Source organism: Myiozetetes cayanensis, unplaced genomic scaffold (assembly GCF_022539395.1).
Source record: "Myiozetetes cayanensis isolate MyiCay16 unplaced genomic scaffold, myiCay2020 scf23, whole genome shotgun sequence".
In the NCBI taxonomy this organism is placed as follows: Eukaryota; Metazoa; Chordata; class Aves; order Passeriformes; family Tyrannidae; genus Myiozetetes; species Myiozetetes cayanensis.
The window spans coordinates 4,456,399-4,474,059 of NW_026087445.1; the positions used below are offsets into that span (position 1 = coordinate 4,456,399).

General features: G+C 50.8%; 1 protein-coding gene across 1 annotated transcript in view; it reads right to left on the reverse strand.

The window, feature by feature from the left end:
- Positions 1-17,661, reverse strand: part of MEGF9 (multiple EGF like domains 9) — a 50,212-nt gene that overhangs the window by 9,030 nt on the left and 23,521 nt on the right. The window contains exons 2-4 of the mRNA XM_050320295.1: positions 16,902-17,103; positions 4,395-4,534; positions 769-912 (exon numbers count right to left, since the gene is read on the reverse strand). Of these exons, the coding sequence (XP_050176252.1) occupies positions 769-912; positions 4,395-4,534; positions 16,902-17,103 (486 nt within the window). The remainder of the gene's footprint in view (positions 1-768; positions 913-4,394; positions 4,535-16,901; positions 17,104-17,661) is intronic.

Consider the following 17,661-nt stretch of genomic DNA (forward strand, 5'->3'; position numbering starts at 1 on the left):
GCACGAGCGGCATCCAAGTATTAACCAGCCTCCGGTTTTTGAGCTGGAAATACAATTTTTGAACTGCAGCAGTTTTTCCTCTGTTCCTAGGGGGAAAAAGCAGCCTTGGGGGTTTCTGATACCAGCCTCACAGAGCACTCTCAGGACGTTGCTAAGGAAAGAGATCATTACTCCTCAAACAGGCTATTTCAGAGAACAGCTGGAACTATACTGGGGATGCTTGTAATCTGCAAGAACTTTTTGGCCTGTGAGAAGCCAGAAGTGGCTTGACTGCAAAACTGATTAAGGAAGTATCAAAAAAAGTTATACATATGATTACTACAGCCATGACTTCTCTTGGTTACACTGGGGAATCTCTACTTGGAGTCCCATGAGATGTTCAGAAGCAGGCCCAGAGGTATGGATGGCTACATAGCACTGCTGGGCATCTCTCCTGGCTGTCACAGGTTCAGCAGTTTCTCTCTGCAAAATTCTGCAGGTTCTTTAGAGCAGGCTCCAGCAACACACTGGGAGTTAGACCTAGACTTTTAAGATCCCTTCCAACCTAAACCAGACTGTGACTTTATGATTCCATGTTCCCTCTGCTCTCACAAGAGGCAGCACAAGCACCAGGGACACATCACACCAGGAGCTACTTCCACAAGGTGCCCACAAACAGGGGATTCACAGGCTGTAAAACATCTCAGTGGGCTGATGCACTCTGAGTGGCAATTTAACAGAAGAGAGCAACGTTCATTGTGAGAAATTAGAGCAAAACAAAAGCCTCACGTATGCGGCAGGTGCCGGTGGATGCCACGGTGGAGCAGGGGCAGCGCTGGCAGGTGTGGGCAGGATGGGCACTATGGTAGAAACCCTCCTTGCAGAGCTCACAGTGGTCCCCCTCGGTGTTCTCCTGGCAGTTCAGGCAGGTGCCTGGGGAAGGGAGAGGAGCACAAGCAACAATTCAGCAGCAGGAACTGGAGCAGAACATTTGGAGCAAGAATCCTGCGTGGAGTGCTCTCAATTATCGGAGCTCACAGGTGGTTTTGGATGCCCCCTGGCCAAAACACGATCCTGGCCTCTTATGACCTTCTGATGCTCGTCCCCTGGCTCCACACAAACAGGGAACATGTGATAAAGCAGGTGGCCCCAGAAGAGAGGCCCCACAGCTCATCACTGAAAGGTCACTGCAGGTAAACAGGTGCTAACAGTGTTAAACTCTCCTCAAGGAAAGGAATTTCAGTTTGCCTTTGTACCAGTGAGATGGAATTTTGAAACTTCAAGTCTCCCACGCCCACAAGGGGTCCCTCAGGTTTATGTCTTCAGGGTTTTTTTTTGTGCAGCCTCTTCCTACACCCCAGAGCTGGTGGTCAGGGGCAAGGATGTGCCACCGTCCTGCTTTGGGGACAGGCAGCTCCATCCCACCAGGGTGGCTCCAGCTTCTCCATCCCCAACACAGGAGAAGGCAGCAGCGAGTCACTGACCTTCCCAGAGAAACAGAGGAGAACTGGGGGCTCACGTGAGCCACCTCCCCTTCCTGGGGAAGCCCCTGAATCAGAAAGTCGACGTTCCATGTCTCAGCAGAGGCTGTGTCCTAATGGCCTCCAAATTGCATTTTGATACCACTGTGACCAGAGAAGAAAAATCTCCCTAGTTACGAAAGTACAGCTTCTATCCAAAGCCCATCCATCACCAGGAACATGCTGTAATTCAGCCAGCTCCTCAGTGAGGTGGCAGGGAGCTGAGGGAAGCTTGTGTGACTAAATCTCTGTACCACACTCCCCAAAGGCAACAGCCCCCTTCTGTAAAGCAGGGTGGCACAGAGCAGTGTGTTCACCTCATGTGAGAGCACTGATTCACTGAGCTGATCCAGCAGTGCTGCTGGGGAAAGGAAAAGTCTCATATCAACACCAACCACAGGAAAAAAATCCTGATTTAGGTTAATGCTGGCTGTTAAAAAGCCCACAGCAGATTTTCTTATTAATATCAGAACAGTTTGGCTCCCTCACAAGCCCAACACGCTGCATGGCTCCTGTTCCTCTCTTTCCACAGCGATGACTCTGCAGCTGAGCATCCCCAAGCCAGCCTGGAGTGTCCTTGCAGCCAATCCTCCTGCCAAGGGCAGGAAGCAAACCCGGGAAGAGGCTGATTCACCCCCCAGCAGGGCGCTGACAGCACCCCCATGACTATGGACACTTGCTCAGCGTCAGCTCCCACCCACTGTTTGCTCTTCCCTCAGCAGCCTGTCAGACACGAGCCAGTGGTTTTTGTGGGAGAGATGTCAGGGTTAGAAGGGAAAATTATCTGCTGGGCTCGGTTTCTCCAGCAGCAAAGCCTGATTAGTTGTTCCAGTGGGATGGATTCCTGGGACAGGACAACTCATGGGAAGTTCATTTTCCCGGTCACAGCACAGGTGCCTTGGACTGTCCTCCACAGGCATTAATGGGGGCATAAATCTGGAATCACACCTGCACTGCCTGTACAGTCTTGGTCATTTCAGGACCAGTGTCTTTCCCCTGGGCAGAAATCACTCACATTTATCCCCACCAGCCCTGCAAAATGGCTGCGTTTCCATGAGTCAGCACATTGCTCAGCCCTGCAATCAGGTATCGCTGTGGAAAGCCTTAATAATTAATAGCACTTCTCATCCCAATAATGCCCTCAGGAAGGATCAGACCTCACAGTACCCCAGCTGGGAAGAACCAACCCACCTCATTGCACAGACACACCACGGGGTGCAAGGGTCGTGTCGGAGGAAGTGCTGTCGCCTGAGGAGCTCTCGCTGCCCAGTTTATTTATTTATGCCCAGTAATTTTAAATATTCCTCCTGGACAGAGCAATGCCAAGCAGGAACCAGCTGCAGAGCCGGCAGAGGGAGCCCAAAGTACAGCATTAATGGGAAAAAAACCCTTGAAAATTTGACAAAGACTACACAGAGTTGATGCAAAGCTGGGGAGGTCACACAGAGTGCAGTCTCTAAAGCAAGCTGAGTATTCTCCTTACTTATTAAGCATCAAATCTAATCTTTAATTGACTGTTCTCTGTTCTGGTTTTGTTGGGTTCCCCCCATCCCCAGATGGAGGAAATTTAAAAAAAAAAAAAAAAATTAATATTTTTGTCAAATCAGCAAAAGGTCATTAACCAAAATGTGGGGTTTTCATTGCAATGCCACGGGCAGCGATGGGCAGCACAGCAGAAAGGCTGCCTGAACAGGCCCCATCCCAGGGACAAGGTCTGTGCTGGGTTTTCTTTAGGTTTCGTTTCATAAATCAAAAGCAGGGAGAACACTGAGGGGAAAAAAAGGAAGAGCAGATTATCCTCCTCCTTCACAAATCCCACACACCCAGCTCCAAATCAGCAACACAGCTGACGTGTGCACAGCTTTAGGGACAGTCTTGTATCCTTCAGTACTGGTAGGACATAAGCACATTGAGCTCAGTAGAGGAGAGAATGCAGTAATTCATCCTCAGGGAAATGCTGTAACTCATCCTCAGGGAGCACAGATCCGGTGCCCGCCGCTAACGCCGAGCGGGATCGGGGCACCAGCACTGCAGCTGCCTGTGCCTCTGCTGCAAACACACAGCCCAGCAGGGAACACCTGGGGCAGAAACTGCCCAGAAACACCTTATTTGATGGGCTCTGCCTCCCTGCCAGCTACACAAAAACTCTGCAACATTACTTTGAATTATTACCCCTTTCTAAGCTCCTGGATAGATATCACAGAACTGCGTTTCAGCTGGAAGTCTGGATGAGAATTTGGATTTCTGAGTGAGTCCTGTGGCTGAAGTGAGGGTTGCACAGGCAATCACATAACATATATCCTCTGGGATCTGTCCTTCCAGTGGAGACAGGAAAGTGATTAGGCTCCCCCCTGCCCTCCCATAAGCTGTTTGAGCACAGGTGCCTCAACATTTGCACTTCATCAACATCAGAGTGAGAGGCAGTCAAAGAAACGATATAGGAAAATGAACAAGGCCAATTTATAAAAAGTGGGCAATATTAATTAGGTGCTGCCAGATTTTTCCAGCTCTAATCCTGCTATCTGTGGCAAAAAGTCCCCTTACGTCAGTGCCAGTACAGTATATGTTTCCAGGTAAACAGCAGTTAAACAAAAGCTCTTAAAAAGCCCATGTTTTGTGTTTATGTAAGTGTAGAGAACAATAGAGCCCTGATTTTCGATAGAGACTGCTGAATTTAGGCTCTGCATTGCAGCCTGGGGTAAAACAGACAGCCTTTATTGCCTTCCTTCAAAGAGGACCAGCTCCATCCTCGCCCTGCGTTTCAGTTTTAAGGTAAAAATTTTGGAGTACTCGAGGCATAGAGATGTAGATGAAGGGGATAAGAGCAGAGGTGTGTGAAAGCAAATGGTAAAAACCAGAGAGGAGACAGGTGAAGTCTGCAGCCCCTGCACTCACCTGTTGAGCTGTCGCAGGTCTGGGAGTGGTTGTTGCACTGACAGGGCTCACACGTGGTCTCGTTAAACCTGTAATATCCGTCACTGCACTGGTCACACTTCAGGGCCGTGACACCAACCTTACACTGGCACTTCCCAGAGCTGCAGAGGGAAAAACAAACACTGAAACCTGGCTGTGCTGGAAGTCATCCAAGGTATAAACCTGCAGGCAGGGTTTTGGACTTCCTTTCCTGTTTTTCCTCCTTTCTGCTGGAAGCAGCACACGAAACCCACGAGCACCCATTTCCAAAAAGTGACGGGGAGTTCAAGAAAAGCCGAGCCTCTGCCAAGCCAGTTGCCCTGACAGCAACTTCCAGCTGGGCACCAGAAATCACGGCTCATTCTAGAAAGCCCTGGCCCAAAGCCATCCCGTTGCATCAGCCCCAGCAGATGCTCCAGCAGGCCCTTTCCAGTCCCTGCTCCACCGAGCACCGGCCCCGGGTCCTGCAGGACTCTGGGACACCCGTGCTCACTGTGCCTGAACAACAGCAGAGCACCCACGTGGATAATGACCTCCCCTCCACACCAGGCCAGGCAGCACCTCCCAGATTTTCGGGTAAACAGACAGTTCCCTGCTCACCACCTGCTCCACCAGCTCCACCAGGAGCTGGCACAGGATCTCTGAGGTGCCTCGCTCGGGTTCCAGCCAGGGCAGGTGTCAGCCACCTGCACTCCCTCCACTTCTCCTCCATGTCCCCATTTATCCCTCCCACACAACATCTCCATGGATGGAGAGAGGGCAAAGCCTCTCTCCAGTTGACTTCTGCTACCCGGCAGAGCCAGGGAAGTACAAGAGAGGGTTTTCCCTTCCCCAGAGAAGGTTTCCACTCCAGCTGACCCCAGACAGAAGCTGTTTACTTGGGCACAGTGTGACTGCAGGAGGGTGGAGCCCTGCACAGCGAACACAGAGGGCATTGCTGGTGGCTGCCACGAGCAAACAAATACCAGGAGCTATAAAAAGCAAAGGTTACCCTCATTCCTCTGGCTTTCCAAGCCACTCTCTCCACACAGAGGCTTCAAACCCTCTGCTTTCATAATCGACTTTCTACCCTGGCAGCATTTAGCTCAGCTCTCCCAGGAATCACAGGAATGGATGAAATGCTCTTTCCCAGCAAGCCCTGGGCACGGCAGTGGCTCATCCCACCTGCACACAGGGAACAGCCAACGCCTGAGCCGAGGGGCAGGGAGCACTGAGTGCCTCTCCACATTTCTGAGAGTCCTGGGTGGACCTGCAGAGAACCTCAGCCCTGCCTGCTGCACAGGGAACCAGGACAGCAACCCAAATAAACAGGATTTGGTCTCCTCCAGGTGTTGGATTTATCTGCAGACGTGGTGGGTACCACCCACGGACACCCCTGCACGCTGCTGGATCTCCCTCCTTTTGGCTCTCCCCTTTACAACCTCCATCTTATTCAAACACCTTTTAAACACCTTTGAAATACCTTTTAAATTCAGTATTTCAGGGCTCACTGTGCCTGCACAAAGCTCATCCATTGTTCCCCCGCTCCTCCAGCTGAACAGCGAGCAAGGCACAATTCACCTCTCAAAGCCTCCAGAAGAATCTGCTGATTAAAACTAATAGAGGTTTGATGCACTGTTGATGTGTTGCTTTTAATTAAAATGCAGTAGATTGCAATGTTTGGGAGACGACATTGCTTCTGTTAGAAATCAGCATAATTTAATATTTCTGTTGTTTGTTTGCTTGCCAAAGGAAGAGGAAACACCAAAACAGGGACCTCAGCCCAAGTGGCTACACAATTAAACAGTTCCAGAATCTGAAACCTCAGGCGTATTTAATGGCCTGATTACAAGAAGGAAAAAGAAATATGATGTTTCCTTGCTCTCCAGACCATCATCTGGAAGGGCAGCAGGCAGATGCAGGATTCAAAGGGATGCTGGTAAGCAGCTCAGTATGTTTGACTTTTAAAGAGCTTTGCACAAGACCTGACATTAATCCAGACGTTGTCACAATGTTTAAAATAAGCGCAAACAAAAAAGCAGCTTGTTTTTATTTGCTTCTGACTGCTACTGCACAGATATTCCTGTAAGAGGGCAGGGCCCAGGCAGAGCCAAGCAGGGAAAAGCAACTGATATGGGAAGGAAAATATGACAATTAGCCTGAAAATGCATCTTTTGGAGATGCATCCCGTGAGCAGGGTTTTGTAGGACCAGGCATTAGAGCCGCATCATCTTCACCCCCTCTGGCTTCCTCCTGCAGTCCAGGGAGCTCAGTTTTACTCCCTCCTGTCCCTGATGAAGCCTTTATCTTAATGACACCCTCCTCTTCCTCCTGGCTGACCCCCTTCCACCCAGACTCCCACTTCATTTCTTTAAAGGAGGTTTATTCCCCCAGTGACCCAGCTAGAGCTCAATGCAGCATTTTGGGGCAGAGTCCCTCAGTTTTACTTGTTAGCTGAAAAATAACAGGAAAGAGAGCTGTTTGGTTTTGTTGGGTTTTTTTAAGAAGTAAAAAAGACTGTTTTGGAAAGTTTGGTTTGAATGCCTCTCGAGCAGACCTTTTTTCAACATGTTACACATGGCAAAGAGCCAAGTCCTGCATGTGCAAGAATTAAATCACTCAGCAAATATAAAGCTTTGCCTGTGGTCATTGCTTCCATAGAATAAAGCCCCCTTACAACACTCCTTTTTATAGCTCCAGCCCAGCAAAGACTGTCAGACACTTTTTAAAGCAAAGGTCAATGATATAAATGCATTGAAACCACAAAAAAAAAAAAAAATCCTGTTAACAGACCGATTGTGCCCATAAAAGTGAAGAAATCTGAAAGAAAAGACCCACAGTTTAATATTTGCACAGCAAGAACTGAACTGGATTTTGAGTATCAGCCAGGAATTTCTTTTTTGGAGGAAGTAGGGGGAAAGAGGGGGAAGGGAAGAGGGAAGCATTTTGATGCAGCAACATCAATTGCTCAACTCCATTTCAGATGATGATTAACTCCACTGAAGCCAGCCAAATTTTAGCACTTGAAAAAGAACTGATAGAGGGATGTGTTGGGACAAAACCAGACTTCCAGTAACCAAAGTCTCCTGCCAGCTTTGGCTTCTATTAGATTTTTATGAATATACTTACTTTAGAGACCGTGTAGGTAGTGTGGATCACCGGCACATCATCCATCAACTTTATACATGTCTCCTAACGATTAAAACCATCACCAGCACACCAGACACTGGCAGAAGGAGCTGGCAGTGATTGTTGGTTGGCAGGGACAGATTACATGCAAGGCGAGGATGCAGCACGGAATGACCTGACCCTCCAGGGGTGGGAACTACACACCAGGTCTGGGACACCCTCAAGGCAAGAGGGAGTTGTGTCTGATCCCCCTCATCCCTCAGGCTCCATGTTATGCCTTGGGAGCAGCTGTCCCTGCAGGGACACAGCCTGGGGCTGGAGCAGGATGCAGCCACCCTGTGGATGCAGTCTGTGTCCCACAGACATGGGGCAGGGGGTTGTAAATAAAAGCAAAATATTGGGCCAGGGAACAGCCTACACCCCAAAATACGTCTGCAAAAGCCGTCTGGTTTCACTTCCACTGCCCAAGGGAAGGACACACTGAAGGGACAGGCTCCACCTGGGAGCTTGGGCAGTGCCCTCACCTTGCACTGCTCAGCACAGACTGCAGGAGCTCAGGGCCTCATCACAGGGGAGACAAAGCATTAAAATATCTGTGCTCTGAGACAGCCCACAGTGTGCAGTCACATCTGCAAGGGGTTCCCACTCCTCCTCCACAGAAACATCCTGACTTTAACAGGGACACGACAGGCACAAGATGGATTGGAGGATGAAGGACCATGGCCTTAGGGGCTGTTGGGAGACAAGCTGTGCACGGTTAATGGTGTAACAGAAAACCCTTAGCAAGCTTCAATCATTTATTTTCTTCCCTTTTTTTTTTTTTTTCCCAAGAAGGAGGGAAGGGAGAAATTAATTTTGAATATTTTCCCAGACACCAGAAAATCCTGGATGCCCAGATCCCAGTCACAGCCCAAGGTCTGCCTGACCATGTCAGAGCCAGCAGAAACAGCACAGCACCAAGCTTTTGTGCCTCTATTTTTAAAACATAACAGACTGGTAAGAATTTGGGGTAGAGTCAGACAAGGAAGGAGCTTCCATGGGTCCCAAACCAGGGCATGCCCTGTGGATGAGCCCTGCAAACCCCCCTGAGCTTTGAAGAAGAGTTTTGCCAAATATATTTATCATCTTCTCCCTGAAGCACAGAGAACACTCACACACTCCAGACCTCAGCATCAACCAGGGCCAGCCCCAGGAGAGATGGTGAGGGGCCCTTCCCCAGCCTGGTGGCATCTCCAGCTTCTTCTGCATCCCATCCCCTCCCCTTTCCCTTGGAAACCTTCAATGACAGCTATGCCCATCATTCATCCCAGCAGGGCCTGGAGGTGTTCCTGGAATAGACACAATTAACAGCAGCGACAGCAAATGAATGAGGAGAATCGCGTTGAGCTACGAGCATCTGTAAAACAACCCCCGTGAAAAGGCTTTGTCACACTTTGATGGGATAAGACAAAAGGATTCTGCACAAGATTAGGAGGATTCAGAAGGGATGTCTCTAAAAATGGTGTGTTCCTCCAGCGAGCCTGGCTCCTTTAGTGCTGATTTTCTGTGATGTCTGATGGCAGCCAGGGGATGAATCTCTCTTACATTTCCCTGGGAAAGGTGGAAAAGTATACATTTGAAAGCTAAATGCTCCAAGACACTTTGGTGGAAAACCAACACTGCTAATGCTCAATCACAGAATGATTTAGGTCGGAAAAGACCTCCAAGATCCTCGAGTCCGACCTGTGATCGACCCCCACCTTGTCACCGAGCCCAGAGCACTGAGTGCCATGTCCAGGCATTCCCTGAACACCTCCAGGGATGGGGATCCACCACCTCCCTGGGCAGCCCCTTCCAATGCCTGACAACCCTCTCCATGAATAAATTCTTCCTGATGTCCAACCTGAACCTGCCCTGGTGCAGCTTGAGGCTGTGTCCTCTTATCCTGAGGAAACCAAGAACCCCTATCACGAATGAGCAGATCTTCCTTTAGGTCACCTGATTTGAATATCAGCACGTGGGGAAGGGCAGAGCAGGAGAAAGCCCCATGTTGGGTTTCTCCATCCCCGCTCCCTCGGCTCAAACCAAAGCCCTGGCAGCCAAAGCAGCTCCGTGGGAGGGTCAGTGGGGCCAGGGCTGAGCCCCCACTCAGAGCCCCTTTGTGGAGGGCAGAAGAAGTGGGGCTTTATGGGGGCCAACACTGGCCCATTGTGCGCCGCATTCCTCGCTCCGTGCCGGGGGACGGCGTCTGTTTGTGTGGCAGCCCTCGAACTGAGCAGGGACACTTCACAGCTCTGAAAGGCCACTCTGTGAATGTCAAAGGGCCACCTTGTCTGGCCACCACCGCCTCCACAGCCCCGGCTCCCCCGCCAGGGAAGGCCGGGAATCTCCAGCCCCGGGGCTGTGCTGCCTCCTCCGGGTGCCCTCCCGGCACCACCCACCAGGACCAGGGGGGCTGGGGAGGGAGGAAGCGATGGGAAGACCATGATGGCCCTGGAGAGGGAGGTTGGATGGGGTCCTTTACGGTTTCCTTGAGGAGCAGCAACAAAAGCCTCACTCACTGCAAAATTTCAACCCCAGGCGGTGTGTCCTGTTTTCCCAGAGCGAGCCCTGGAGGTCATGACAATGCAGGGATGGGACAGGAAACCTCAGTGCAGAGATGGGCACATCACTGAGGATGGCAGGGAAACAGGGCTGGTCCCCACTGGACACACCAATATTGCCCAGGGTTGTTCCTCCATCCCCAGATCTCTGCTCAGGCAGCAGAAGACAAGGGCTGAAGCAGTGCCTGAAGTCAGGCTGGGCAACGACCCCAAACCAGAATTCAGCCACAAGAGCTTAAACAGTTGAGCCAATATTTTTTTTTGAGGGCAGTCAGTGTTTGCCAGAGCAGCAAGTCTGCAACAGAACAACACAGGAACAGCAAAGCCTGCTGGAAAACCCACAAAATAACAGGATTTCTGAGAAGCCACAATTACCATAGGGGAGATGATAACAATCCACCTTTCCCTGCTGCTGTGTCCAGTCACTCATTCATTTCCTATCCCTGTCTGCAACTGAATAAAACTGGGTGCAGGTACCAAATTTACCTGTTTGTGGGGGGAGAGGGGAGGGGAGCTAATTGGATGTAAAGGATGCAAGAGGCTGAAACAGGAGAGAGATTTAAATAATTAAAGCATGTAGAAAAATAGGCTCTAACAGGGTATTCTTCTGCTTTTCTGACGTCCACATGTAATAATTTCCGCTACAAAACAAGATCTGTTCTCTGCAGAATGATGCTGACAAGGCATTACTGGGAGATAATGAGCCACTGGTTGTGCTCAGCTGATCTATAAAAGGGAGAGTAGCCTTTTTAAAGGGAAAAAAGAGGTGGCTTTTTGTCTGGTTTTTGGGATTTTTTTTAAAGCACAAATCCTTAAGGACTTGAGCTCCCAAGGTCATCTCTCCAAAGGGGAGCAGTGCCCAATGTGGTTTTACTGGACTGCTAAAGCACAGCAGAATGGAAATACAGATCCCACACAAAGAAGAGACATTTCAGAAGTGTGATGACACTCCAAAGACAGAAAATGAAGGGTTTTATCTATGCAAAATGAGAACTCCATTGCTTCCTGCACATAACCTCCTGGGGTTGGGATGGGCAGCAGCCCTGGGAACATGAGGCTTCTCTGATCTCAAACCACAGCCATGAGCGCCCTTCCTGTGCAGGCTGGTGGAGCTCCACAAAAAACTTGGAATTTCAATGGATCTGCATTTCCTGCCTAACCAAACAACATCAAATCCTGCCCCACATGATGCTCAAGGCGCCTCCAGACTGTGACCCACCTGGCTGCCTCCCAACACCACCAGGACCAGCGTTCCTTACTGCTTCTCCCCCCGTGATCTCTTTGCACCTTTCCACATCCCAGCGTGTGGCTCTCCCTGCCCAGCTCCCCCAGAAACCCCAGCCCTTATTCAGAGGCCTCCACAAAGCACATTGTCCAGAGCTGCTGACCTTACCCTCACCAGCAAGGCTCTTGCAAACCCCCATGAGTAGGGGTCACAAGATCAGCCTCTCCACACAGAATCCCACCACAAAGGCAGCACAGAGGGATGGTCACTGCCCTCCCCTGCTCCAGGGGACAGCCATGTACAGATGCTCTCAGGGACACTCTGCCTTCTTTCTTTTCAATATGAACATGAGGTCCCCCGGAGGGGGCAAAGCATCTCTGAATTAACACTTGGACTTTTATATGCATGTTATTCTTTTTTCTCAATGGAAATGAGTGACAGGAGCTGTCTCTCGTATGATTTATGCCAAGCCTGCAGCACAAACTGGGCAGGACCAGGAGCACAGAGCTGTCTCCACAGGCAGCAGTAAGGAAAAGCTGCTCAGACAGCAAAGGAACAGAGCACTGCACCTTTGGGCAGTGGGTTTCAGCCCACAGGAACCAGAGCTCATGTCATCTCCAAGTCTTTGCTTCCCATGGCCCTTCTGCTTGTGGGGAAACTGAGGCACAGGCAGAGGGAGCAACTTAATTCACAGATCCCAGTTTAACGTCATCTGCTTTCACTTGGGACAATGGCAGCAAATATGTGTGTTTAGTCTACAGCTTTTTTAAGGAAGTGGAAAAACCTTGACTCAGTTTAGATTGTTAACCCAGGTTTAGGTAAACCACGAGGCAAAGCTGTGCCAGGGGAGGTTTAGGTTGGATATTAGGAAAATATTCTTCCCCCAGAGGGTGGTTGGGCACTGAACAGGCTCCCCAGGGCAGTGGTCACGGCCCCAAGGCTGCCAGAGCTCAAGGAGTGTTTGGACAAGGCTCTCAGGCACAGGGTGGGATTGTTGGGGTGTCTGTGCAGGGCCAGCAGTTGGACTTTGATGATCCTTGTGGGTCCCTTCCAACTCAGAATATTCTGTGATCCTTCAAACACCCCACAGCAGCCACAGCTCTCCTCTCGTTCACTGGCACAGCTCATGGTGCACCAAAAGTTGATGGGTACATCACCTTGTCTTCCCTAGAACCTGAGTTAAGTTAGTTCAAAACATAAAACCTCCCAGGGAAGTAGGGAATTCTTTGCTACCAGGCAGCAGTGCCTCATAGCACCATCTCCACTTTGCAGCTCTACTCCCCCATGCACATCCCCAGTCCTGGGGTGCAAGAGCACCCACACAGGGACAGCTGCTCGTGGGCTAAACTTGCTGCCTCCACGACTGCAGGAAAAGAAAAGCCATAAAGGCCTCCCCTAGGAAAGCCTCAGGCGAATGACTTGCAGGAGGTAAATCAGGGTCATCCCCCCTCTCCCTCCCTGCTTGGGAGCACAGGGAAGCCCCACACCAGCACCCAGCAGATGAGCTGCCAGGGCCCCACACCACTGGGTCACACTGAGCTGCCCTTGGCCAGTGTTTGCAGCCCCATGTGGGGACGGGGCAGGGCTGGCAGCGAGGTAAAAATAAATAAATCAAAAACTGCAGAGTCATTTGACATCTCCTGCTCCCCAGGAGGGCACAACACATGCTGCCTCATCCAGGCTGGCCTCGTCCTGCTCCTTTAAATCCATCAGCCAGAGGACAGGTTTACACGGGAGAGTTGTTTTGGTGTGTGTTGAAGGAGCTGTGCCCACAAGGCTCCTCACGCCAGGGCTCGACAGCTGTGAAACTAAAAGGCTTTCTCAAACCAAACCTCTTGCCCCTCAGCCTGCACATCCCAGGGCTGCAGCCACTGTGCCATGACTCAGCTGGGGACACAAGTGGCATTTTGGGCAAAGCTGTACAGGGCACAGAGGGCCAGAAACACTGCAATGAGCCCCAGCACTCCCACTGCTGCTGGGACTGGAGACCACCAGCTCACCTCTCCTGCCTCTGGCTTGGCCCCCTGCCCAGCCTTGGGGAGCAGGACATGAGAGTTCAGGCACAGGACTCTGTTCATATGAAGTAAAAAGGAAAAATAAATGCCTAGGGGTGCAAGGCTGGGAGGTTTGGGCTGGGCAGCCCAGGCACGGCGACTTTCTCCAGCAGCACCACCTTCACCTTTGCCTCCTCCACCAGGAGGGAGGTTCCTGCTTCCTCAGACGACACAGAGACAACTCAGCTTTCAACTCAAGGTGCCCAGAAGATGGTGTGAGATGCAGCTGGTGGGGGCAGCTCCTGGCTGGAGCTACATCACCATGGGCTGGGGCCACCACCAGCCACCCTCCCCTCCCTGTCCCCGTCCCCAGGGCTTTGCAGCAGGAGCACAGCCCTTCCAGTTCAGCCCATGCACCCATATGAGTCACCATCCTCATTCTCCACTACTCTGACCTTGACCATGGCCCTTGAAACTTCAGCTTCATTCCCCACCCTTCCTCTATGGACTATGAACACTTCCAGGCCACAGCTATCTTTAGCAAGCATCTGCACAGCATCCAACCCAGAGAAATGTGGTTTTATCTGAGGTTTCTAGGCGTTAACCGCAACAGGGACAACTCATTCCCCCTCTCTGAGATGTGTCAGCCCTCTCTGAGCAGCCCAGGACTCCATCCAGCCCCACAGCAAGCTCCAGCTTCAACCACACACAGCTTTTCATCTGACAAAAAAAACCCACCCAAACCAGAGCACAGAAATCCCCTGCCATCCCAGAGGGGGATCTGTGTGGATCTTCCCAGATAATCAAATTTAAACCACCACCAAAACAGACCTTTGATTAGCAGCCATGGAGCCCATTCATAGCGACAGCATGTCAGGTCAATGTGCACTCCCAAAATCAACTCTGTGCCTCGGGAAAGGGATTTTTTTTTTTTTTATTTTTATTTGACGGTCTGCATTTGAGGTCTAGTTAACAAACAGCAGACTTGGGTTGCCATCTGGCCGGCCCGAGAGCGCGCCGAGAAATAATGCTAATAATCATCATACGGTGGTGCTTTAAAAGGCAGTTTTACAAAAGCCCAGGCAAGCTGATTGAAACCTATGAGGCATGTTTTGCGTGCCCCGAGGGCTTGGCCTTCGGGCACTTTGCCTCTCCAATCAGCCTCCCTCAAAAAGGGTCAGAGTCCAAAAATCACGCTGCCGTTTCACCCGGAGACTGATCTGAACAGCGGCCGCTTTTCTCTGAGGGCAGCACACAGGAATTCACTTGTGCAACCTAGAGCTGGGCTGGTGCTTTATTAATTAAATAAATAAATAATGGAGCTTACAAGATTTTTCATGTCAACAAAGCAGTAGCTGGCTGCTGGTGTTGGGCAAGGCCTGCGTGCCTCATCCCGAGCAGGGATTGCCCGGAGGGACACACGCCGCTCCTCCGGGGACTTGACAGCAGACACCCAGGGTTTCCAGCACCAGAGCCAAAAATCTCCTTCCTGGATTCACACTGCAATGCAAAAGAGGCTCTCCCACCCATCAGGGCAGACCCCACCCCAGGACCCACATCCCTGACACATCCCTGCACCCACCCCAGCAGCACAAAAGGCAGGAGCTGCGCCCTGACCCCGGTGTCCCACTTTAACACAACAGAAACCAGGGGAGCATTTGCCCCACCGGGTTTTGTGTCCCACTCCATTTTCCCATACACATCACTACGCACAAGGCTGCCCATCTTGCAGCCATTCTGATGCCCCCAGCCCTACAACACAGACAACTGACCTAATTTTCCTCTTTTTAAAAACACCCAGAGGTCATCACTGTCTGCAGCAAACCCCACTGAGCCGGGAAGAGAAACACAGAGCGACCTCTGCTAGCAACATCCCCCCTCCCCAAATCTTCCTCCACATTTTGCCCTGTGCTGTCTCTTCTAAATGGCTGAGAATGAGCATCTCCCACATCCCTCAAGGCTGTGAAATGGTGCTGAGGAGAAGCTGGGGAGGTCGCTGTCATTCCTGGGTGCCCTCACGCTGGGGTGTGGTGTGATGGCTCACTACACGCTCCGACTCCACCTCATTCTCCTTCACAATTCAGAGCATCTCACCTGAAGTTCCCAAGGGCGTTTCTTGGCTCGCCCCACGCAGAGAAACGTGGGGAGACATCACACATGTCCGTGCTTCACCCATTGCCCAGTGACTCAGAGCTGGGGCAAGAATGCTCCCTCCCAGTTAACCCAGCTCCTCCAGCAGCACTTTCCCTCTTCTCCCAGCTCTCAAAGATAAGATTTGCCCCATTTGCCTTTCTGCCCAATTTGCCTTTCCAATAGATCTGACCAAACTCACACTTTTTCAATTCTATGGCAAGCCCTGATGCTTCCAGGCACATCATTCCAAACCCAAAACAGACATTTAAAAAAAAAAAAAAAGTGAAAAACTCCATATTTTCCACCCCCAAGAATCACCTTTTTTAGTAAGAAGGTCACTCCAGTCACCTGGAGTGTTACTTTTAAGTTCCGAATTCTCAGAGCTTATGCAAGCAGAAAAATGCAGCACTGAAATAAAAAGGAAGGACATCAACAGAGGGTTTGGGTGTTTGGGAAAAGATAATGTATAAAATAATTACAGGCAGCATGTCCCTGCAGAGCATTTCGACTGTGACTCAGCCCCAGCCTCATCAGGGAAGTGCAGGTGTTCAACACACACTGAGCCCAGAACAAACCCTAAAAGACAAAAAGGCAGCAGGAGCCTGGGAAGGCTGGAAGTCACTGCAGGGTGGTTTGCTGGGATCTCCTCCAAGGACAGACCTTGCAGCCTGCTGAGTGTGAGCAAGAGTTGGGGACCCAACGGGTCAGGCTGCTGCTCAGTCTGTTCTTGCAGGGACACAGAGACACCCTCAACTCAGCCACGAATCTCTGACAGCCGACCTATCACCGGGTGGAGGAAAAATAATTGCGTGCCAGCTTTCAAAAGGCAAGATGTGAGGGTGGGTGAGGTGAAATGAAGAGGAACACATTCATTATATAAGAGCTCAAAGCATCAGCTCTGGTGACTGTAAACACCAGGCAAGGCAGGAGCCGACTCTGTGGTCAGTCTGCTGCTTCCATCCCGAGGCTCGGCAAGGGCAGAGCACAAAGCTTTGCCTGCCTCTGGCACAGTGAATATCCTTTTGCAAAACAAACATCTCTAAAGCCCCTGTGCTCCACCCCAGCCTCCTCTCCCCTGCCCAGCTCAGGCGTGAAAGCCGCACTATCCGACAGGGACTAAAGGATGCACAAGGCATTAGAGGAGAGGTTCTGCTTCCGTGCGACTCAGAAATGCAAGTCAACTCCCTTGGGGGCTGCCAGGGCTTCTGCCACAGCTATGGATATTTTTATAATCCAGCCCTTGAAAGGGGAAGAATAATCTTCATGAATTTTTATAAGACCAGCTTCCTTCCTGCTTTTTTTTTTATTTTTTTAAAATTTTTCTTTTCAATACTCGCACCAGATGACAAGACCCATTCTTGCCTGACCCCCAGTCCCAAAACACCCCCCAAATCCCAACGCCACGCGCACAGCCCCCCCCTCAGGAGGGAGGCCTGGCCTTACTCACTGGTCACACTGGGCACTGCTGGATCCAGTGGGGCTGCAGGCACAGGGCTGGCACCGCTGGGTGTCCTGCTCTGGGTAGAATCCGTGGGCGCAGCTCTCGCAGCGCAGCCCCGCGTACCCGGCGAGGCACCGGCACTGCCCCGTCGTGCGGTTGCATTCGGACACACCAGCACTGCCCACGGAGCTGCAGTTGCACAGATCTCCTGCCAGGGAAAAAGAAACACAATCATAGAATCACAGAATGCTTATCTTGTTCCACCCCCCTGCCATGGGTAGGGACACCTTCCACCAGCCCAGGTTGCTCCAAGCCCTGTCCAACCTGGCCTCGGACACTTCCAGGGATCCAGGGGCAGCCACAGCTTCTCTGGGCAACCTGTGCCAGGGCCTTACCACTCCCTTTGTTCACCCCAGGTTGGAAACGTTGTCACTCTAAGGATGATGTTCACTTTAAAATGTTAAGATGATAAAAAAAAAATGTTGGGAGCACACTGGGGTTTGAAACCCCATGGTTCATTCTTCAAATCTTTCTCCAAAGAAGAGCTGGAAGATTACAGGTATAACTACCTAAAATAAACATGCATTGTGCATACATACATATATATATGTATGTAACTGTATCTAATGTCTGTACTTGTATATACACACATATCCACCCTCATGGCTGTCTGGTTCCATGACTCCAGGACCACTAGCTGTGTAATATTAGGATAAAATCAGCAGCAGGTGGCGAAATCATTAATTATAAGATTCTCCATTTCACA